We start from the raw sequence: 24,404 nt of genomic DNA on the forward strand, positions 1-24,404 counted from the left end.
AAAAATGTGATTTTCCCCCTGAGACAGAACTGCAGTTAAGAGCTCTGAGATCGCTGCTCTATTAACAGCCTTGGCTAAATGGCAGGTCAACCTAGGGATTATTTGTGAATCAATGAGGACTATATTTCATTCTTGAAAGAAAGGGGAGGGAGGGAATTAATCTCAGAAGAAAGTTTGCTTCAGTCACGATCCTTTAAATCAGTATTTCTCAACAGCTCTAAGATGTTGGGTAGGGAATTCTGCAAGGTGTTTGTGTGTGTGTGTGTGTGTGTGTGTGTAATCTCAGATCCCTTTTTAATTCATAGGCTCTCCATAGTACATCAGTATCATATTATGGGAGTGTAACTGGGAAAGGCTTTGAGATTACCCATGATGCTATTCAAATACAAAAATGTACTTGTGAACTTGGTTTAGCAGTTAAGGTGTTGGCCTAGAAACCAGGAGACTCTTGAGTTCTAATCCTGACCTTATGCATGAATGCTGCCTGGGAGACTTTGGGCCAGTCACTGTTTGTCAGCCCAACAAGGTTATTGTTATAAATTTAATACATGAATGGTTGTAAATAGAGGACTGCCTATGCTATGGACAATGACTTCCTAGCTATGCTTTTAAATCCCATATATGTAAAACCATGGATCAACACAGTTGTATGCAGAGTTCAGATGACACTGCAAATCACTCCACTATCCAACCACAATTTTAGCTACCGTACTGGTAATCCTCGGTTTACAACCATTCATGTCGTGACTGTTCAAAGTTACAACAGCACTGAAAAAAAAAGTGATTTACGACTAGGTTTCACACTTATGACCATTGCCAGCATCCTTAGGGTCCTGGGCTCAAGATTCAGTCACAAAATGTGATGCAGCTTGTAACAAACGCCTCGCTTAGCAGCCGAAATGTTGAGCTCAATTGTGGTCATAGGTACTCCTGGCTGTTTCAACACTACCTATCTCCAGTGGTTGCTTAAGGATGAACCGTCTATCTCACTACAGCACAGGTGGCCAGATCTTGCACAGCAGCCCTGGAGATTCATCGCAAACTCGTGTCTTCTCCACCATAGCGATGTTATATAACAATTGTGGTAAACCCTTTTGCACTACTTAGCCTCTTCCCTTTTAGAATTGAACCTACAAGGGGCCACACAGTTTAGGGATTGCAACTGTTTTTTTAGTCAGACCGTGTATGATTGACACTGGAATTTATTATAGATTTTAATTGTTATTTGTTATTTTATACCGGAAGTTTTAAGTGTATATATACTGAGTGCTTTTATTTGTTCTGGTTGCCGGTGCTAAGGCTGTAATAATAAATGGTTGTGTTGGCCATAAGTACTGTACGACTCCGGAGCCCAGCCCCGTTGTATAAGAAAGCCTGTGCGTCCCTAAAATATCTCGGTTTCTAATCTGAAACGGCTTGATTTTTGTGAACAGCCCAGAATCCCTTACACGACATGGGTGATTAAATCAAACGAATAAAGAAAACGAAGTTTAAAAGGGGAAGAAACAAAAACTTCCCCTGGTGCTTGCTCCAATAGCAACTGAAAAGTTATGAAGCGGAGTGCTGAGTATTGCGAAATTTATCCACTTTTCTCAACGGTCGTACCATTGGGCACATCCCTGGCGCTAAGCAAAGAAAAGTGGGGAGGGGGAGAAGGATTGGCTCCCTTTGGGGCTCAGAGCATCGTCGGCCCCCAACTCTGTAATGAAGTTGGGGGGGGTCCTTGATGCTCTCTGAAGGTGGTTGTTTTCTTGCAGACGTTTCCTTTCCAAGCCGGGAGCCACCAGTGCATCACTACCGAAGCCTTTCCAAACCCCTGGGAGGCACGTTATAAAAATACCCATTTCTGTCGCCTCCCATAAATCTCGGCGGGGATCACAGCCCATCATTCCCTGCTTGCGCTGCCCCTCCCCGCTAGATAAAAATCTGGCAGCGGGTAACCGTCCCAGCCAGGAGGCATTAAAAGATCCCGCTTGGAAGGGGGGAGGAAAACGCTTCCTTTTCACGCCCCGCCGCGGCCCGCCTGGCGAGGCGGGTCTGGCGCGTATAAAAAGCCGCTTTCCCCGACCGTGCCTGCCTGTGCCTTTCTCCGCGCCTCGGGTTTGGGCTTCGCGGGACGGCTGCCATGGCCAAGTATGTGGAGCTGTACACCAAAGCAAAGATGCCCATTTTGGGACTGGGCACGTGGAAGGTAAGCGGCCGCAACCCGGAGGCGCTTTGGGGTTTTTTTTCCCCCATCGGTTGCCGCGTCTTCTTCCATTGTTCCTTCCCGTGTTTCTCCCCCCTCCACCTCGCGGGCTTTTGCTCCAAGGGTACCCAAAGCGGAGGATTTGGGGGAGGTTGCTTTCCTTTTGCTTTTTTGCACACGCCTTGCAAACATGTTGCAAGGGTGCAAAATAAGACACGTGTCTTGCAGGCTTGTAGTTGGATTGCTGGCCTTGCTCGCCTTCCCGTTTCTTGCTCGTAAAAACCGTGAGGCGGGTTTTGTTTTTTTGTATACGTGTGTGTGTGTGTGTTTCCCGCCTACGTTTTGCACAGAAAGCTTTTGTGGGGGAAGGAAGAGGGGCCTCGCTCTCCCAAATGGCAAGCAGCGGTTAGCTAATATATATCCGTTTCTGCATCTGGGAGGAGGCCTCTCTTTTCATTCCCGATGTCGAAATAAAATGTCAGACTCCGGAGACACTCTTGACCCCGGACGGAAATTAAATAAAATGGATTGAAGTTGCTCGGGCTTTGCTTGCACGGTTTGGGTACCGGCTTTCCCTTTTTAGATGCTGAAATCTCTCCCTAAACTAACCTAAGTCTGAGCTAAACGTGGCTGCTTATGGCTAAGGATGCTGGGAATTGTAGTTTGGTATCCTGTGAAGGCTTGGTTGCTTGCTCCTGCATTATATATAGATGCTTCCTTGGGTGTTGGGAGCCAGTATTCTTGTCTTACCACTAGCATTTAATATCACTTTGTGATGCTTTGCTAAAACCACACTTGGAATACTGCATGCAATTTTCGTCACCACGATGTAACAAAAGATGTGGAGACTCTAGAAAGAATGCAGAGAAGAACAACAAAGATGATTAGGGGACTGGAGACTAAAACATGAAGAACGATTGCGGGAATTTATGTCCAGTTTAATGAAAAGAAGGACTAGGGGTGACATGACAGCAGTGTTCCGATATCTCAGAGGTTTCCACAATGAAGAGGGGATCAAGCTATTCTCCAAAGTACCTGAAGGCAGGACAAGAAGCAATGGCTGAAAACTAATCAAGGAGAGATGCAACCTAGAACTAAGAAGAAATTTCCTGACAGAACAATTAACCAGTGGAACAACTTGCCTCCAGAAGCTGTGAATGCCCCAACACTGGAAGCATCTAAGATGTTCAGACAACAATTTGTTTGAAATGGTATAGTGTTTCCTGTCTGAGCAGGGGGTTGGACTAGAAGACCTCCAAGGTCCCTTCCAACTCTTATTATTCAAATTCTAATTTTTCACAGTCTTAACGTCCAGAATTTGAGGCTTCTTCTGTCTTGGGAAATATTCTTACTCTGTTGGTAGTAAGTTCTTTTGAGCTGGATAAAGGCCACCATGGTCAAGGGGCTAAAATAAAGAGAGTAAGAATATATTTCTCCCTGCTTCCATCATTGCATACTTTAAACTGATCTGAAGAGAAGTGAAAATTGTGGTTTTCTGATGTGTATATTTTTGTTGCAATAGAGGGCCCTTTATATTTTACCTGCTGCATAATTTATTCATCAATTAATCTGGTTAACACCATTTGGTTCCTTTTGTGAAAATAAATACTTGTCAATCCAGTTCCTTAATTGACTTTGTTGTATTGTCTTTTTAAAATCCCATGAGCTCTGTTTCTATGGTTAATTTCAACCATTACAGGATTTAGAGGCTCTTTTTACTGTAGTTAAAATATTTAATGGAATATCCCCGTTATTTTTTTAAAAAATGCATTTTTCACATTAGAAGTTTCCATTCAAGTGCCCTTCCTCTATATAACCAAAATGATGGCACCTGGCTCGAGAATTCTGGGAGCTGCAATCCACCCATCTGAAAAGTTACCAAGATTGACTAAAAATGTTCTAAATAATTCGTGCTGTTTATTCTATGTTTGCAGCAGGTTTCTGACCTCATCTAGGCACTTACAGGTGTTCCGTCACGTGAATGCCTTGAAGAAAATGGGCCTTTCATTTTTCTTGACTGGCCTTTTATACACTTTGTGACTATTCGTTTAACAACTGTTTGAAGTTACAATAGTGCTGAAATAGCTGACCTGCAACTGGTCCTTGCACTTACGACCGTGGAAACATCCCACTGTCGTGTGATCAAAATTTGAGTGCTTGGCAACTGGCATGTGACAGTTACAGTGTCCCGAGATGACATAATTACAATTTTTGACTTCCACAGAGGGATTCTGACAAAGTCAGCGGAGGAGCAGGATTCATTTTAATGACTGGCAAAAGTCATAAAATCAGGCATTTTAACAACTGCATCACTTAGTGACTGAGGTTCCAGTCCCAATTGTAGACTTAAGTTGAGGACTATCTGTAATCTCAAGCCACCATACAAGGAGAGTTAATAGCATTGGTCAAATACTTTCAATAATTAGCAGTGACAGTGTCATTTCAGCAGGAGCCTTTGTTATAAAAATCATCTGTTCCAAACAAGGTTTTATTCTGTTAATTCTATTTTCTAATAAAACAGCAGCCTGTAGCTTTATCTTTGAAACCTAAATCAACTATGCACTGTTTGCCCCTAGGCGCAGAAGAATTCGTTCCAGGAAGCCTCAGATGCCTCAGATAATTTGCTTTCTTTAATGTCCTTGACATTTTGTTGTCTTTACAAGAGAACTACCAGTGCATCATTTGGAAAATGGTTATGGTACATGAAGACCTAATCAAGATAACTGTATATATTTTGATTTCAGCTTTCATCGGAAGTGCCAGCTGCACATGTACAGAATGGGAATCGGGATTCTGGAGCATCAGCTGCATATTGGTTTACCCAGGCTATTAAATTTTTGCTTATAAATAAACAAATAAATAGCATTAGAACCTCCCATGCTATGTAGCATATCAGGCAGCAAGGGATCCTCCAGTATTTTCGGTTTTGGGCGAATACGCCAGCATCTTCCCATATGAAATAAATAAATCCTTAGTGTAAATAATATCCTCAACAATTTCTGCTTTAACTAAGGATAAGCAGTGTGTGGTATCCTCCAAGTGTTTTGGGTTAAAACCTCTACAGTTGTAGAAGTCCCCAGCATGTTGAATACTTCTGAAAGTTGCCACATTGGAGAAATATTTAAGGTATTACGGCACACTGTTTCATCAGTGGCCTGATTTGCACAGAGAAGTAATTAACTTCTGGTATCCTAATTAATGGGAACAAGCTGCATGTTTTTGAACCTTTTGTACCTCCCACTACCACGAATGTCTACATCAATAAGGGGCAATACAGAATCAATCCAGGTGCATTGGACTGATATCACAGTAACCCAACCAGAACAGTACGTTCGCAAAGAACTGATCAACTGAAGAACATCATAAGCAAAAGGGTAGTGACATCAAAGTTAGCAGTATTCCAGGGTTGTTGCTTTTTTAGAAGGTCAGAATAGGAGTTGGGAGACAAATTGTTCCCATTTGTACAATCAAAAATCTTTCATCCTGTCAAGAAATAGCCTTGAGTCCACACATCAGGAAGTTGCCAGGGTTGAGAAATGCTGTTTTAGCTACCGATAATAACTAATAAATGTATGTAAAAATACATAAAAATGTATGTAAAAATAAATAAATAAACTAATAAATGCATGTAAAAATAAAAATAAAAGTTTAGTCTAATGGTAAAGACACCAGTCTAGAAATCAGGAAACTGAGTTCTAGTCTCGTTTTAGAAATGAAAATCAGCTTAGTGGCCCAATTCACCTCACAGGGTTGTTGTGGGGGAAATTGGGAGAGGAAGGAGTGTTAGGTATGTTCATCACCTTGAGTTATTTATAAAAATAAAGGTGGGACTAAAACAATTAAAAACTAATAAATATATTGAATTATACGTCCCATTATCCCCATACAACAAGGCTAACGTATTGTAAGGAGTTCCAGGAACCTTGATGCTTAGCTTCTTTTTTTTGCTCTCTTCCCAAGTTTGCTATTGCAGAGGATTGAATTGTACCAGTATTTCCATCAAAAATTGCAAATAAATTATATCATAAGTGGGACTTAGCAATGACAGTCATTCCTCGTTTACCAAAGGAGAGGTTAACAACTCTCCCAACCAAGATAGTATAAGCAATCAAGAGCTAAAATGCAGCACTCTGCCTTTTCACTCTGTATTCCTTTGAAAAAGCTAGCACCCCTCCTTAAGATACCTGCCGTGAACCTGTTTATTGGCACTCATGTTTATAATATAGTTTCTCACTAATGAAGCTTGCAAAGGTGGCCTATGTAGATGTGACAGTTTTCATTTTCCCTGCCTAGAGATATGCCGAGAGACTTCACTGTAAAAATTGTGATTAAATGTTGGCTGCAAATCAAGATGGGAAGCCATGGTTAGAAAGATTAGGAAACTCTACTTTGTATCTTGGTCTTTGTTAGCCATGGTTAAGTATAAAGTACTTTTTATTCTTAATAAACTTTGTTTCCAAATTGACAACAGGCAGGGTTGATGTGTGTTTTTGCATAATCTTTGTTGGCATGATAGAATCACATTAGGTGGAATCATATCATCCTATAGTATACCGTAAAATGATTTTATTTATGGCTTTGCTTTAGGTGCCGGCCAAAGGTTGCCATCTTAAGACTTGTAGATTATACCATTTTTGGACCTTGCCCAAAACAACCAACTGCGGTTAAATATTAAACTAATATCACCTTACTTTTCATAGGTAGATTGCTTGCTGTGTGACAAATTAGCGAAATCAAATTCTTGACTAGGATTCCTCTCTTGTCCAGTCTCCACCAGGAAAAGTAAAAGATGCGGTGAAGAAGGCCATTGATGTAGGCTATCGCCATATAGACTGTGCCTACGTGTACCAGAATGAAGAAGAAGTTGGCAGTGGTATTCAGGATGCAATCCAGGCTGGAGTTGTAAAGCGTGAGGACCTTTTTATTGTCAGCAAGGTATATATATATATATATATATTTACATCTTGAAGGGGGGGGGGAACCCCTTAATTCTCAATGTTTTTACATAGCCTGGATATTTATAAACTCCCTGCAGTTTAGGAAGATTCAGCAGCATACAAATTAAACAAATAAATAAATGGTTGTAGACATTAAAAATTACTTATGTCAGATCATGCTTATTAGTTCCAGAGATGAAGTTACATAAAGAATGCAAGATTAAAACTGGAATGTCCTGCTAGAACAGTGATGGTTAATCTTTTCCGGACTGAGCGCCCAAAGCGCGGGTGTGCACGCACAAATGCAGGTGTGCACGTCCGAATCCCCAAAATGGAATGCGTGCCCTCACGCATGCACCCTGTTCCCGTGCATAGGCATGCACCCAAACACGTGCCCCGGCCCCCACACATGCACTTGCGACACCCCCCCTTGCCCTGCCCCCTGCGTATGCACACACAACCCCCTTGCACACGTTCGTTGCCCCCCGTGCATGCGCAGCAGAGATTCGAAGGCCAGCTGGCCTGCGGGAGGCGCACACGCATGCACCTCGGAGCTGAACTGGGATGGCTCACATGCCGTCAGAGAGGATGCTGCGTGCCACCTCTGTCACGTGTGCCATAGGTTCGCCATCACGGTGCTAGAAAGTGGGAGACTGAGTTCTATTTCTGACTTATTCATGAAAGCCAACTGGATGACTTTGGGCCAATCATTCTCTCTCAGCCCAACTCACCACACAGGGTTATTGTTGTGGGGGAAATAGGAGGAGGAAGATGTGTTGGCTATGTTTGTCCCCTTGGGTTATTTGTAAAAACAATAAAGGAGAGATACAAATAGATAAATAAAATAAAAATTACAAATGGTTGTATAAATCACACTTGAGGAATTTTCCATCCATCCAGTTAATAACCTTGTGGGGGTTTTTTTCCCCTACTGGTCACAGTTTTTGAACTACTTTCAAGGCCATTTTTTTGTAATGTGGATTGTGGAAGCAACTGTAGCTAGGCAGTTTCCTGATGGCATTTTAGATTTAGTGCCCCTATCCTGGCTATTCTTGAGTTGAAAAATGGACTCTGTAAGGAAATTGGTCTTTTTCTTGAAAGTTTCCACCCTCCAAATTTTTCATTTTTCTTATGTAAGTCTGATTTATAGTCTGATTTTTAAATAATTCCTTATAATCCAGGTGAGTTGTTACGGACACGTTGCCATCCATGTGTTTAAATTCAGGGAAGTCTCCATATGGTGTTTTTCTTACAGCTTTGGTGCACATTCCATGAGAAGTCTTTGGTCAAGGGTGCCTGTCAGGCAACTCTGAAGGCCTTGAAGTTGAACTACCTTGACCTCTACCTTATCCACTGGCCGATAGGATGCAAGGTACTCCATATTGCTTCTCCTTTCTTTTGGTGGGAGGAAAACTGACGCACAGGTAGTGTAGGCTTCCCCATCCTTTCAGTATGTTTAGAACACAGCTCTCTGACTTCTGAAGCTGTCCAGCTTTTCTCCTAGTCAATCAACTGGGAACACGAGGCCCACAGGAAGATCATTGACGTTCCATCCCACACTTTCCCCATTGCTATCTGATTGGCATCAGAAAGCTGAAGGGGGAACATGCAATGAAAAGCCAACCCTAAGCACCTCCATTCCCACGCATTCAGGCGAGTGGATGTGAAGAAGGCTGAGTATGTAAGAGTGTAATAAGGAAAGGCATGTACAGAATATAGCCGGGGGGGGGGGGGGGGGAGAAAACCCAGCTCCACAAGAAGCTCTAATCAAAGACTTTTTGCGGGGTGGGTTTTTCTGTAGTTTGAGTGAATCTGTGCTTGAACAGATTTCTTATTCTTGTGATTTAACTCTGGCCATAAATTTGCCACTCAGTATTTAGAACACCAAGCTCGTAAGGACCCTATCAACATACTTTTAATGGCAACTACAACACAGTTAACCCTGCAGTCCTGGAAGGACGGTGGTATAAACCTGGGATTAGCAAGGTAAAATCTATGAAACACCTAGATTGTTCTGACCTAGGCTTCCCAAGAGCATGAAGCAAACTCCAGGTCCCAACAAAAAACCCTTTTTTACATTTACTGTGAATTCTGCTCATTCACATCCAGCAAAGTATTTCAAGGGAGGATTTCCAGTCCACAGACCTTATCTGGCTTGGAGAGTTGACAGACCGATATCTGCAAAACTTGGCAAGGAGTCTTGGAGAGTCACGAGGCAATTAAGCGAACTAATAGTCTCCTGCAAACTCCACTCCCCTTTCACTCCTCTTTTATTTCCTCTTGGAGGGGGCCATTCATCATCCACCTATGGCCTTACTCACAAGTCGCCCCCTGTTCTTTTGTTGTTCCCTTCGTCTGGCAACTCTGCACATGCACACACTGGGAACAGGCTCCAGCTGTTTGTCTGCCTCACTGATGTTTGCCTATCAGAAGGCAGCTGATAACTGGCATATGGCTATGGCCCCCTCTCTGCCTCTGACACAGAGTAACTGTCTGAATAGTTTCTTACGAATGTAAGAAAGTGCTGTTTTTAGTTTGTGAAAGGAATGTACAACAATGTGCTCTTATTTGAGGAACATAGATTATAGTATCTGTTTTACAATCAGTACATTCCGTGTTTAGCCTACAGTATCTCAAGGTAAAGCTATGAAAAATTACTGCCAAGAATTTAGAAAATCATTATTTAATTAACTGGATACTGCTTTGATTTTTTTTAAAGCATCTTCCCAAATTCAGAACACATCCAAGCACATCCTATTACAGGAAGCCCTTGCTTACCAACTACCTCATTTAGCAATCACTCGAAGTTACAACAATGAAAAAATAAAGTAGGCAATCCACATTTACAGGCATTGCAGCGTCCCATAATCACACAAATCACTAATTTGGGAAGTTATAACAGGCACACATTTATGACCAACACAGAGTTACACCATCACTATTTGTGCTTCCCAACTTGCTACTGACAAGAAGAATTATAGAGATGTGGTGGTAAAATTGCAAGTCACAGTCATGTGATGTCTTGCTTAACAACCAAATGGGAAATAATGAGGTAAGCCTATCCTAATCTCATGACTTTCCATTTGCCAGATCCAATTGCAGTCATTAAACAAGGACAAGTTGAGCAGTTTGTGGACCACCTATAGTTCCTTGATACCCTGAGATGAGTCCCTAAAAATGGCCTCTTTCTGACTTTTCCTAAAAGTGTTGAAATAGGAGCAGGAAACCTCTGGGGGATAGGACTCACCTAGATCTCTCAAAGGACCCTAAATTCAGCTACTTCATTGCTGAGATCCAGCGGGGCAGTTTGAGACCATTTCTGAGAAGGGTGAAAGATTTTTGATTGTATAAATGGAAGCATGACCTTCAAAAAAAAAAAGAAATGATGTTCACTCTGATGTCACCCCTCTTTTTTTTCCAATCAATTTTTTAAAATTCTTTTAATACATATCAATGCGTGAATGGTGTAGTAACTGGGTAACATACATTTCAGTACACATAAACATAGTTTTATTATTCCTAAATATTACATTTCATTACCATTATTTCATATGATTTATACATGCCTTTTATTATCACCACTCTTTTGGCTGATGATGTGCATGGTCCTTCAGCTCATCAGGGACACGATGTAGGAAATATAAGAAGCAGACCCAGGGGGTAGAGTTAAGTGAGTAATTAGTCTAGAGTCATTACATTATCACAAATGATCCAAGCCCACCCACCCCCCTCTGAATTCCGTAAATTCTTACGTAGCACCAATTTAGAATTCACTGTTAGTTGATTAGATTCTTATCTATAGGCTGAGCAGTTAATCCTTTTGCATTGCAACTTAGCGGTATGGTCCTGATCCTTTGCGCCTGACATGTAACCCTTTCAACATTGTCTACTGGTAGTTTAGAAGTAAACTGACTTGGACTCTTGCTATTTATTGACAGGCAGGAGATGATCTGTTTCCTACGGATGATAAAGGCATGATGGTATCCAGTAACACAAGTATTTTAGACACATGGGAGGTATGTTCAGTTTCAATTAAAGATGTTTCTTCCCTATATGCAGTGGGTTGAATAAGCAAAATAAGCAAAAGAACCCAGAGAAAACAAAAGCTGGAATTTTATATGTATATTTATTTTAGACAGACTTTGCATAATAATGTCTTTGTCCAGGAATATTTGATGTTAACATAATCTAATCTTCAACTTATTTCAATATGTAATGCACTAAGCATATGAATATGAAAAATAGAAATCAATAAAGGTGCGCCTTACAATTAGTTTATTCCTTTTTTGAGAGAAAGAGAAAGCATCCTGAAAAGTCACTTATGTACAATTCAATTTGTTTTAGCTGCACACTTTCTGATCTAGTATAGTTTTAATATCTAAATAGCATGCAAATAGTTCTTGACTTACATTTACTGACTGGGTAAAGTTACAATGGCACTGAAAATAGTGACTTATGACTATTTTTTTTATTTTTCTACAAACACATCGTTATGTGAAGAGTGTGGAACCAGAGTTACATTTTAGTACAAATAAAACAATATCCGTCCTATTCAACACAATAATCTTACAGACTTTTAGTAGTAATACACATATTTTGTTGAATTATAATCTTTCCTTAATTATTCAATATTTCAAAATACTGCTTTTTTGCCAATCTCCATATTCTTGATATCACTCTTTTTACTACACATAAAATACCAATATTTGTTATGATTCTACAAGTAATACACTGATTTATATTGAATTATAATTTTCCATTGTTCCCCTTTCTAATTTTTGATTATGCCACTGTTATATTTGAAAAAGTTTTTAAAATATATTTTGAAAACTTATGACTATTTTTCACACTTATGACCATTGCAGCATTCCCAAACAACATTCAGATGTTTGACAACTGGTTCATTTTTATACAGTTGCAATGTCCTGGGGTCATGTGATCTCCTGTTGCAACCCGACAAACAAAAAAGTGGGGAAGCCAAATTCACTTAACAACTGTTATACCAAGTTAACAACTAGAGTGATTCACTTAACAAATGTGGCAAGAAAAGTCGTAAAATGGGGCGAAGCTCACTTAACATATTTCTCACTTAACAACATAGATTTTGTGCTCAATTGTGGTCATAAGTTAAGGACTACATGTAGAATGTCATAACTGGAATTGGCTGACCGATTCACCTAGTGGGTATTTATATTTATACTCTTAACTGCTGGCAGAGTTATAACCCAATCATATAACTTATCTGCTTATCTTTCTCATCTCTTCCTCTGAATCTCTTGTAGCCAATCCCTGCGATTGGGACATTTATGACAAAATGTGCTTTCAATTTCAATTCAATTTTCAATTTATTAAATTTATAAACCGCCCCCTCTCCCCGAGGGGACTCGGGGGGGGGTGTACAGACAGAAATAAAATGCACTATAAACAACAGAAATACAAAACCCCAGACAAACAAATTGAACAAAAAGTCTGTACAATGATCATAAAATTAACTAATAATTAAAACCAATTAAAATACCCCAAAGTTTAAAATTTAAAATACCGACCAGGAAGGTCGGGATTAGATTATGATTGTGATTGTGATTGTGATTGGACCAGGCCAGCTAATTGGAACAGGTGGGTCTTTACAGCAATTGTGACCCAGACGCTTTAAGAGAGAGCCTTGGAAAATATCAACTCTCTCAATACATGCTGTAATAATCAGTTCATTATTATTATTATTATTATTATTATTATTATTATTATTATTATTATTATTATTATTATTATTATTATTATACAATTGTATCACAGCGGCCAGTTGTTTCGCCGGATTTGGCATTGATTACTAGTTGGGCCCCACTATTATTATTATTATTATTATTATTATTATTATTATTATTATTATTATTATTATTATTATTATTATTATTATTATTATTATTATTATTATTATTATACTACAAAAAGAATGAAAATAATCATTGACTGCCTTTCACAGCCTGATGTGTTAAGAAGTTTGCATGTTGTGAAGTGGTAGAATTCCAGGAAGGTTGCACTAAGTGATGTTTCTGAACGCAAACCTCTTTATAATGGTTCTTCTCTTGCTGGTCTTGTGAAGTCCTAAAAAGACTTAAGATCAAGCAGATTTTTGTGTTGATAATATGCAACTGCTTTATCTCCTATTTGGTCTTTGGTATGTCCTTAGGCAATGGAGGAACTGGTAGATGATGGATTGGTGAAGGCAATTGGTGTTTCCAACTTCAACCATGAACAGTTGGAGAGAATCTTGAAGAAGCCCAAATTGAAGTACAAACCTGCAAATAACCAGGTATGTTCATAGGAAGTGGACTGGGGATTATAAAGAATTATGAAGAGGGATAAGGGTAAAAACAATGTACCGATAGAATATTTGTAACTTAGGGTTGAATTCCTGGGTCCTTGGTGCTCTCTAAGCTTGATGATTTCCTTGCAGACATTTCATTACCAAACTAGGTAACATCATCATTATCAGATGATGTTACCTAGTCTATATATATATATATAAATGGCTGTGTGGGTGTGTGTGTGTGTGTATGTCAGTCAGCATAACTCTGGAACACTTCAAGTAATTTCAGCCGAACTTGGTACACAGATGACTTACTCTCTGGAGAAAAATATTGTGGGGGTAATACATCCCTAAAACTCCTTGGGGTGTGTGTTCTATTAAGATACAGCCTGTTGTGTCTTAAAATGGCTTCTACTGTACTGCCGTAAAATGGCTTCCACTGTGCAGCACTGTGGAGTTGCCATGATAAGGGCTTCACACAAGGGGGCTCCCTCTGGTAAGGGGGAAAATTCAATATTAGAAATTACTTTTGTTTGGGACATTTTCCCCCTGTAAATAAATACCCGGACAACACCGGGTTATCGGCTAGTTTGGAAATAAAATGTCTGCAAGAAAACCACCAAGTTCAGAGGGTACCAAGACCCCATAAAGCAATGTTCATTGGATGGATACCAGGAATTTGAGGAAATTTCTGAATGTACAATTGTCCTACCCACACCCCTTTAATCCACCATTCTGACAGTTGATCTCAACATTTTAAAGTGATTTTACATTCCAGTTTGAATTTCAGAACAAGCTTGTCGATTGAAATTGTAAACTGAAATTTAACATGATATATACACTAAGTGCAAGTTAGTTTATTATTTATTTTTTATTATTGGTTTATTATCATTGAACTTGTAAAAAATGGAATCTACCAGTCTGTACGGCATTAGAAAAAGAGACTATCTTACAGACACTGGAATTAGATATTTTGCAGTAACCTAAAAATATGTTTACAGCTCGATAAATTAAAATCATTGGAACAAGAGAATCTCTGGAGGAGCTCAAGATGCTTATGCTATCTGCTTTAAATATATATTTGAGAACATTAGGAATCAAAACAGACTTGAAGGCACACCATCCACATCTATTGAAATATCAAAATTCTCTATAAATATGCAATCGCTAATTCAAATTGATTAGAAACTGTAACAGTTGTCTTCTTGCATTTCTACAGTCTATGATATATTCTGAAAGGATGTATTGGATAACAGAGAAGGACATTTAGAGTAAAATGGCATTCTAAATATAGTTTGCCTGTTCTGTCGGATTCTGCTTGTGCACCATCGTCTCTATCTTTTTTGCAAATAAAATTTGAATTTCTAGATGTTTCTGAAATAAGGAATCTTGCAAACTCCATCCAGTCAGCACCTCCTGATTAATAATCAGAATTCATACAAGGAATTTTGTGGAAGTTTTAACGGTGTCTCTTTAATAAGCATTTCAGCCAGAAATAGAAGTAAATTCTTATGTAACCCTATACAGTACAGTAACAGTAGCCTTTTTGTACGCTTGCAAGCAAGTGGAGAGAACTCAACACATGAAAACTGCAAGAACAATTTGCTTTTTTCAGAGTCTCGGTGCAAGTGCATGAATGACATATTTTTATCAGTTAAGTTACGTATTCTTTCGTCTTTCGTGTTAGGATTCCCAAATTTATTTTTTTCCTTTGTGACACAAAAATCCTCTCTCTACTTGCTATGTTACCGTATTTTTCGAAGTATAGGAAACACCAGAGTATAAGATACACCATGATTTTGAAGAGGCATTTTTTTTTAAAAAAAATTGCACCCTGGAGACCTCCCAAAAAGGGCCCATTTTTCGTGAAAATGAGCCCGGTTTTTTTTTCTAAAAAAGGGCATGCATAGCCTTTAGGAGGCTAATAGAGTGCTGGGGGGGGGGCAAGATTGAACAAAAAACAGCCCATTTTTCGCTCATTTCTGCCCTCCCCAGCCCCCAGGAGTACTCTGGAAGCCTCCTAAAGGCTGTGCATGGCCATTTTGGTGAGGGGGGCGGCATTTTGGGAGGCAAAAAATGCTGTATTCAGTGCATAAGATGCACCCATGTTTTCAGCCTCTTTTTTGAGGGAAAAGATGTGTTTTATACTCTGAAAAATACAGTAGTATGATTGTGTAATTTCTCTTGGCTAGATGTAACTTCATTTAAGCATCACATTAACCTGACATTTAATCATGATTTATTGATTAAACAAGACATAGTTGATGTCACACAACCTGCTTAGTTATAAATCAAACAAATTACATAGTCATGATAGAATTGCCAGGCCAACAAATAAAGCGGGTTAAGAGAAAACATTGGGCTTACCTGTTAATTTTTCTCAAGCAGCAACAAGGAAATTCATCATTAAAATCCTGCTAACCATTATGTAAGGGCTGCAGTGTGATGCATTTATATAGGGAAGCTGAAATTTAACATGGATGGCAATGTAGCTTTTAAAAAAGGCAATCATGTTTTCTGAAGCTGTTTGAAACAGGACATGGTTTTTCTCTCCCACAGTGAAAAGAAACTGGCTGGCTGTGTCCACAGCTGAATTTGACCCAAGGGCAAATCGTTTTTTTAAATAATAATAATAATGGGAAACATTTTGAATTTCAATCTGTTTCAGAGTAATAAACATAAACTGACATCCATTTTTGTATGTGTTGTAGGTTGAATGTCACCCGTACCTTACTCAGGAAAAACTCATTGAGTACTGTCAGTCCAAAGGGATCTCTGTCACGGCCTACAGTCCTCTTGGCTCTCCAGATAGACCCTGGTGAGAACATTTGGTCTTTTACTCCTGCACTGAGCAAAATATGCTGAAAATGAGTGTTCTGAAACTTCTGGTTTGCTAATCATTAATCGCACATCGGAATGCATAAATGGGAAATAGAAATGACTCAAGAGCTAATGCGCACCCAGAAATTATTTTATTTATTTTGCACTGACCGTAGGCCTTCCGAGATCATGAAGCAGACTCCTCATCTCGATAAAACCTCTCTTATTTAGGTTAAAGGCAAAGTCCCAGCCAACAGTCTTCCATGAGATTTCACAACTACAGACCTTTATCAGGTTTGGAGAGTTGCCAGGCTGATATCCTCCAAACGCCACGCTGTAGCAGCAATTACTTGGCAAGAAGTCAGGAACAGATCTTCACCCTAATGAATTCTCTCCTGCAAGCTCCCCTCCCCTTTTGCTCTTCTTTATTCCCTATGGGAGGGGCCATTCACCGTCCACCTGTGGCTTTACAAGTTGAGCTTTGTTCCCTAGCTGTTCCCTTCTCCTGGCAGCTCTACGCATGCACACATGGGAACAGGCTCCAACTGTTCTTCTGCCCCACTGATATCCGACTCCGAAGGCAGCTGATAACTGCCAGACAGCCCTGGCCCCATCCCTCATCAGAGCCTTCCCCAGACTCCAGGACTGGCCCATGTTCCTCCCCAACCTCCTCACCGTCTGAGTCTGCCACCGGCTCCACTGGTGGGCCACAACATGTTTATTAAATTGATTTGCCACAACTCTCCCTACCCAGCGCCTCTGGACAGCTTACAACACAATATAAAACAACAAGAGCATTAAAAAAAACATTCAGCATTAAAATTAAAACACTAAAGATTAACAAGAGATTAGATAAGAGGAACAAATAGGTGAACGAGGTGGAAGCAGCATCTTCTAATCTACTAACCACCTCCAAATACGGATGCCTGCATCAGGCCACCAAGCCAGTTGGCAATGGTGGGGTTTCGGGCCCTTTCTGAAAGCCAAGAGGGTGGGGGCAGATCTCACCTCGAGGGGCATGACGTTCCAAAAGGTGGGAGCCGCCATAGAAAAAGCTCTGCCAGCCGAAATTTCTTGCTTGTTGGGGTAAGGAAACTATAATTTAATATAATTTGAATTTACCCATAGACTGGATTTATACAAAACGCATGGGACCATAAGAATTTGTTTGTTAAAATTTATTTGCTGCCTATTTTTCCAGTGGGACTACTCTAGGAAGCTTACTCAATTTACTTAGCCTGTGATATGAATGTACCCAATGGGTTTTATAACTTTCTGATTGAGTAGTCTAGAATATCCCACCTGAAAAATAGGGAGGTTCACCCAGCACATTAAATTATCATTTCTTTAGGTTTAAACTAGGTTTACACAATAAACACACTCTTGGTGTAATTTTAGGCGTCACATGTTGTATGAATCCAACTTTCTAATCTTTTCCCTCTGTATCAAATCTATCATTTCCTTACACCTAATCTGTTATTACCTTACACATTTCTCTAATTACTACTGCTTCACTGTTACATTATGAATGGTCACCATTAATAATCATTGTAATTATTTTAATTATACTTTAACTGAATAGCCAAGATTCAGCTAAATATTATGTGTGTGTGAGAAAGCTCTACAAAGATTACCAGGTGCATTCAGGGCTAACGCCATATGCTTATCATATCATTGCCAAATCCCTGAATTAAGAACAAGAAGTTTTCCTTCTTTTTTTGCAATGTGTAGAGGACAGTGGTGGGTTCCGTATCCCCGTTGCAACTGACACGGTGCAACGGGGCTGGGCGTCCACCAAATGAACGCATGCAGCACACGCGTGCAGCGTGAGCATGCATACTTACCGCTCCAGTTGCTTAGTGGAGCGTCGCACAGACGCCATACGCTCTGTGCGCGGAAGCCCCGAACAGCTCAAATACTGGTAAGGAGTGTGGGTGGGCCCTCCAGAGCACCGTACCAGAACAGTACCTGGTACTCCCGGCAGGCACCGGTACGCCCATACCAGGGCGTACCAGTCATAACCCACCACTGGTAGAGGATGAAATCATATATTGGAAAGAAAAGCTGATTTGGGAAAATGTTACAAAATATCACAGTGATGTGTAATTTTCCATTCTAGCTCGTTAGACTTTCAGCTAGATAACAAATACTTTTATTCCTGTTAAATGTACATTTTCTTAGTGTTATTAATTATTTGCTAACCTTGGTTTCCTTTAATGTTAGGGCCAAGCCTGAAGATCCTTCACTCCTGGATGATCCAAAAATTAAAGAGATTGCAGCTAAACACAATAAAACAGCAGCTCAGGTGGGTATGCGTGCAATAGGAAATCTCATAGATCAGATGGTTAGTGGAGGGACAGATTCTCTTAAGGCAGGGGTCTCCAATCCCCAGTCCGTGGATTGGCAACGGACCACGGCATGCCAGAAACTGGGCTGTGCAAACAAGCAAAGTTCCATCCGTGGGATGCAGGCAGCATATGAAATCACACCCTCTCCAGCAGTGGTGGGTTCCGGATCCCATTGCAACCGGTACGGGACCGTGTCTCCACCGCGTGCAGCACGCACATGCATACTTATCGCACGTGACACTCCAGGTGCTCGGCAGAGCATCGCACAGGCGCCGTGTGCTCGGTATGCGAAAGCCCCGATCGGGTCAAATACAGGTAAGGCGGGCGGGCAGGGGCGTACCGGTCGTATCCCACCACTGCTCTCCAGTCTATGGAAAACCCTCTTTCCATGGAACCAGTCCTTTGGTGCCTAAAAGGTTGGGGGCCACTGCTCTAAAGAGCAACATATGACTCCTAGGTATACTGTACTAACCAAGATACCAAATAGTGTAGAAAAGAATGGTCCGTTTTGCTGGTGTACGGGGGTCTTTGAACAGTTTGTATGTCAGCATGTTAATATACATGCATGAGTTGAATTGGGAGTAGGATATAATTTTTCCGATGAGTAATCCTTACTTGGTTTGGCCTGGTCTTGGCTCTCAGGTCCTGATCCGGTTTCATCTTCAGAGAAATACAATTGTGATTCCAAAGTCCATCACTCCATCAAGGATTGAAGAAAACTTCAAGGTAATGCCCACTTCTGGATTAGTTGGTTCCTACATAGCACATTGGGGGGGGGGTGTCACACAGTCAGCCAGATGTTTAGCCTGAATTTAACATTTTTATCAACCTATTGGGTTCTTCCCAAGGACCTGGGATAGACAGATCTTTGTTGTTATTATTACTATTATTATCAGCAACAACAGATCAATCCAGGGTAAATTGAAGGGTTCTTCATTGAAGGTTATGGATTAATGTATGTGATTGGTGTGGTTTGAGTTGGTAGATGGATATTTTTTGACTTGACTCCAAAGCAATATGATGATGTGATATGATATAAATATAATGCTGCTTTAAACACTAAAAAAATGGTTAGTTGCAATTACACTCCCTGCTAAAGATAGTTGTGAGTCACTTTTCTGGTTTAACTAAAGCAAAATGCAGGAAACACCTGACTTGCTTCCCTGCCAAGAGATTATTAGAATTTGGGCTTCCTTGTTTTAACATTCTAATTGGTTTATTCTACACCACCCATAGTCACTCGACAGTGAAATGGATGGCATACAAACTTAATTAATAAATACATCATCATAGCTCTCAGGTGGCATATGTTATCCATTAAATGGAGATTTTTCGGTTTATTAAAGATTCCAAATTTAATGCTTTATATCAGGGGTCTCAAACTCGATTTCATTGAGGGCCGCATCGGGGTTGTGTTTGACCTACCAGGGGCTGGGGTGGGTGTGGCCAGGGGTTGAGAAACACTGATCTGTGCCATCTAATGGACTGCTTAGGGCCATCCCAGCTACATTTTTGTAACCCTCAGGATATCATCAATTTTGGCAGTCCAATTCCCACTAAAATGTTTTGTGTTTTGTGAACTGTTTACTCTGGCTGATAACAGATAACACAAACACAGAGATGGAAAGAAGATTGGCTAAGAGTAGGGCTATATTGTATAAAATGATAATTGACTGCCTCTAAACTACAGGAGTCAGAAGAATAAACATCACAAAATATATGCTCTTCCATCTGTTGAAAGAATCTAAAGCAGGGGTGTCAAACTTAAGGCCCGCTGGCCGGATCCAACCCACAGGGTGCTTAGGGCTGGTCCATGGGCCCACCCTGGAAACAGTGAGGGAGTGGCCCGGAGTGCCTCTGCCACAGTGGTGGGTTCCAGATCCCGCCTGGCGTCACCCACATGGACGCATGTGTTGTAGTTGCAAACGACACTTCCGCAAGACTCCGTAACACTCCACCTGCTCAGCGGAGCGTCGCGCAGGCGCTGTACAAGCCGTGCGCTGAAGCACCGAAAGCTTTAAAACACAGTAAGGAGCTCGGGCGAGTGGGTCCTCCAGAGCACCGTACCGGAACGGAATCCGGTGCTCCAGGCAGGCTCCGGTACTGCTCTGCCAGCAAAAACGGGCTCCCGAGCTTAGTGTCCGCCTGCAATGGCCTCCTGCAACCCTCTGCCAGGAAAAATTACAGCCTTTGGAGAAGAAGGGACACCAACTTGAGCAGTAACCTGCAAATCTACAATTAATCTAATTATGCTGTGGCTTTGAGAGCACTATTTTAAAAAACCCAATATATTCTTGTTGCTCAGGTCAAATAATATCAATGGAATCTGCTATGAATTTTCAACAGGGTTGCCAAATAGTTGCCCAAGCCAACTATAAACTAACTTTGCAAGTGCTGGGACTGGATTGTGTTTAATGTTGTCCTTATTTTTGTTAGCCTGCTTGTTTTGATCAGGGCAAATTGGGAAGCGTTCTGTTTATTTTTTATTTAACTGCTTTCAAGGAGCAGAGGATTATAGACATAGATTGATACAAATGTGTGCTGTTGAAATATTTATGTAGGCAACAAAATGAGGCACAGAATGGCATTGAACCGTACTGGGCAATGGAGGAAAATCAATTTCTTCTTAAAAATAAATGAGAAACAGGAGTGTACTTCCTTAGACCTTCAGAAATTTTGGACAATAATTGTTTGTACGAAACGGGATTCATAAACACTGAAGTTATATATATAGCACATGGCACCCAGTGTTAAGGGTTTCTCAAGCATGTCATTCCACAGAATTATGGCTTTGGGTGAATTTCTTATTGCTATTTTTTCCCCCTGCCTGCTAGGTATTTGACTTTGAGTTGTCTAAGCAGGACATGGAAACCATCCTCGGTTTCAACAGGAACTGGAGGGCATGTGCAATGACCTCGTAAGTATGATTTGGAGAAAATGTTGGGAATGTTGTCCAATTCAGTACTAACTAGCGCTGTGATGCTTTCTTGGGCAACAGCTTGTAAAAGCCCTTGTATGATTTTATGGGCAGCTGAACCCATAAAACAAGTAGAACTCAGGTTTTGTATGATTTTTTTTCCCCCCTGTAAAATTATACATGCTCGGATATTTAAATTATCTCGAAACAAAATAAAATATAGACTACTCTTTTTGGAATTAGTTTTACTGGTATTTTTATGACCACTTTTCAAATTTGAATTGATGTAAATTAATGTAGTTCCATGACACTATTTTTTTAATTGAGGGAGAATTCCAGGTTAACCATGAATCAAACCATAACATGGTATGAAGTGAATGATTTATACTAAGTAAACAGTTTTCTCAATATAAACAGTATGTTCAACCTAATCCATTTTATGAGAAACAAGCCTTCCTAGTTAGATTCCCATGTTACACCTAGCCACCACTCTGATTTAACAAATCCAAACAAAGTTAGTTCTTATGATTTATAAACTGCTGTTTTTCAATCAATAAGTTGCACAAACCCTTATAATAAATCTAGACATAAATGGATGGATGTTAATGGATAATGTTTAATGATTTTGTATGTGTTGGCATTGGTGAAAGCAATTGGGTATAAGGTTTACAGAAACAGCTAATGAATGCCAGTATGTGGTTGTGTCCTTAAATATAAATGATTCTAGATAAAAGCACGTTTAAACAATTATAGTTAAATGAGAATGATGGTACATTGATGGTAAAATACATAAAGATCTTTGATTTAAAAGGTACAATCCAATATGAATGAAGTATAAAGAATGATTGTGGTAGTAACGCACGAAATTTATTTGTAACCAATCAACCTGCTTTCTGGAAGATGTAATGAAGCATGATTTGTGTGTGTGTGTGTTTTGTTTAATTAAAACAATAAAAAAAATTCAAAAAAAAGTTGCACAAACCCATGGATTTCTTATTTATTTATTTAACAAATCAGCAGATGGAATGGATATATTTACAGGTAGTCCTCGACATGAAACCATTGGTTTAGTGACCATTTAAAGTTATAACAGCACTGTCAAGTGCCTGGGAAATCAGGTGATTTATTGCAAGCTTAAGCTCTCTACAAGAATCTAAACTACTAACAGTCCAAGCAAATTAGCGGTAGATAAGAGTCACAGGAATTCAAGGTGGGCTGCACTTAATTCTCTTGTAGGCGTGAAAGACCTCATGACTGATGACACATTTGACTCCTCCCTCAGGCTCAGCCTGGTCATCTCTTAACAAGCACTGAAAAAAACTGGTCATTGCACTTAAAACAATCATTGCAGTATCCCCACAGTCAGTAGATCAAAATGTGGGCATTTGGCAAATAGCATGCATTTGCAACAGTTTTAGTGTCCTGCAAGAGTTGCAAATATGTGATCATCATTTGCGACCTTCACAGCTGGCTTCTAACAAGCAAAGTCAATTGGGGGAAGCTGTGACTCACTTAAAATCCACCTTGTTTAGCAACAGAAATTCTGGCCCCAGTTGTGGACATAAGTTGAGGGCTTCCTGTGGATTTCAACTGTTGTGTTTTTTTTTTTTTGTTTTTTGCTTGATTTATATATGCTTCTGATGATAAAATATCATTTTGGCAGCCCTGTGTTCTCTGGTATGTTGGACTAAACCCCTGAATTTCCAACTGGTTTATGGTCCACGATATGTGAAGGACACCAAGTTGGAGAAGGATCAGAGAGATAATTGCAGGCTCATGTCATGCTTTTTAAGTTGTGAGTCAGTGTTCAACAGCCATATTGAATGCTTGTCAGGGCTTGCCTATGGGTTGACTAGCCTATGATTAGTAAGTTCTAAGACCCAATTTTATTTGCTGAATAGCAATTGCCAAAATTAAAATGTGGATGCATTATGTTTGATATTAATCCAGCCAGGTTTCTACCACAGAGGAATTTCCTTTGTAGTTTTAAAGAGGAGGGGAGGGGGTTAAAAAACATATCAAATGAAGAAACTCTTATGTGTATTAGACGAGGCTACATTTGTTTGATTATCACAATGTGTGCACACTCCTGCTAGATGATATCAAGGACTTTTGAAACAGTACGTTTTAAAGCAGGAGTGTCCAAACTTGGGAACTTTAAGACTTGTGGACTTCAACTTCCAGAATTCCCCAGCCAGTCATGCTGGCTGGGGAATTCTGGGAGTTGAAGTCCACAAGTCTTAAAGTTCCCAAGTTTGGACACTCCTGTTTTAGGGCATTAGCATACAATTCTTGCTTTGGCCTGCCCTCCCAAGACAGACTTAAGTACCATTTAATTCCAATGTCCGATTCTCTCTCTCTCTCTCTCTCTTCAGGTGTATCAATCATAAGGAATATCCTTTCAGCATTGAATACTGAAAGTCCTGAAAAAGAAGGGAATACACAGTGGACTGTTGGGGTTGATTATGTTGGCATTACTTTTTTGGATCAGCCTCTCCATGCAATCTTTATAAACTTTTTTTCTGCCTAAATTGAATATGATGTGATTATTTTTATAAGCATATAGTTCTCTGGCGAGATCATAAGTGGCTGGAGCTTTAGAAAAATGAAAAGCTGCAATTTCATTTGTCTTATATTTCTTCTGAAACCATTTCTAATTAATGTCTCCTGTTTGAAAAAGCCGACTATCGGTAACATTTGGATGGGGGGATTATTTGTGTGTATGCTTGTATTACACTTAACTCTTTCTTTGGCTCCGGACTTGGTGCATTAAAGCTTTGGTGGAGATGTATGTTTTTGTAGTTAACTCTTATGTGGAATTCTCATTCAAGAATTTGGAGTCTATTCTTCTAAGAGTGTTACATTTAATAAAACTCTTTGGTTAGTC

At 40.0% G+C, this 24,404-nt stretch overlaps 1 protein-coding gene across 1 annotated transcript; it reads left to right on the top strand.

Moving 5' to 3' along the window:
• Nucleotides 1-1,925: 1,925 nt before the first annotated feature.
• Nucleotides 1,926-24,404, top strand: AKR1B1 (aldo-keto reductase family 1 member B). The gene is made up of 10 exons (XM_081956924.1): nucleotides 1,926-2,191; nucleotides 6,956-7,123; nucleotides 8,381-8,497; nucleotides 11,064-11,141; nucleotides 13,313-13,435; nucleotides 16,144-16,250; nucleotides 18,476-18,557; nucleotides 19,243-19,326; nucleotides 21,435-21,517; nucleotides 23,893-24,404. The coding sequence occupies exons 1-10, from the start codon at nucleotides 2,126-2,128 to the stop codon at nucleotides 23,933-23,935; spliced, it is 951 nt and encodes a 316-aa protein (XP_081813050.1). The 5' UTR covers nucleotides 1,926-2,125; the 3' UTR covers nucleotides 23,936-24,404.

This window comes from Natrix helvetica (assembly GCF_964273705.1).
Source record: "Natrix helvetica genome assembly, chromosome: 6".
Lineage (NCBI taxonomy): Eukaryota > Metazoa > Chordata > Lepidosauria > Squamata > Natricidae > Natrix > Natrix helvetica.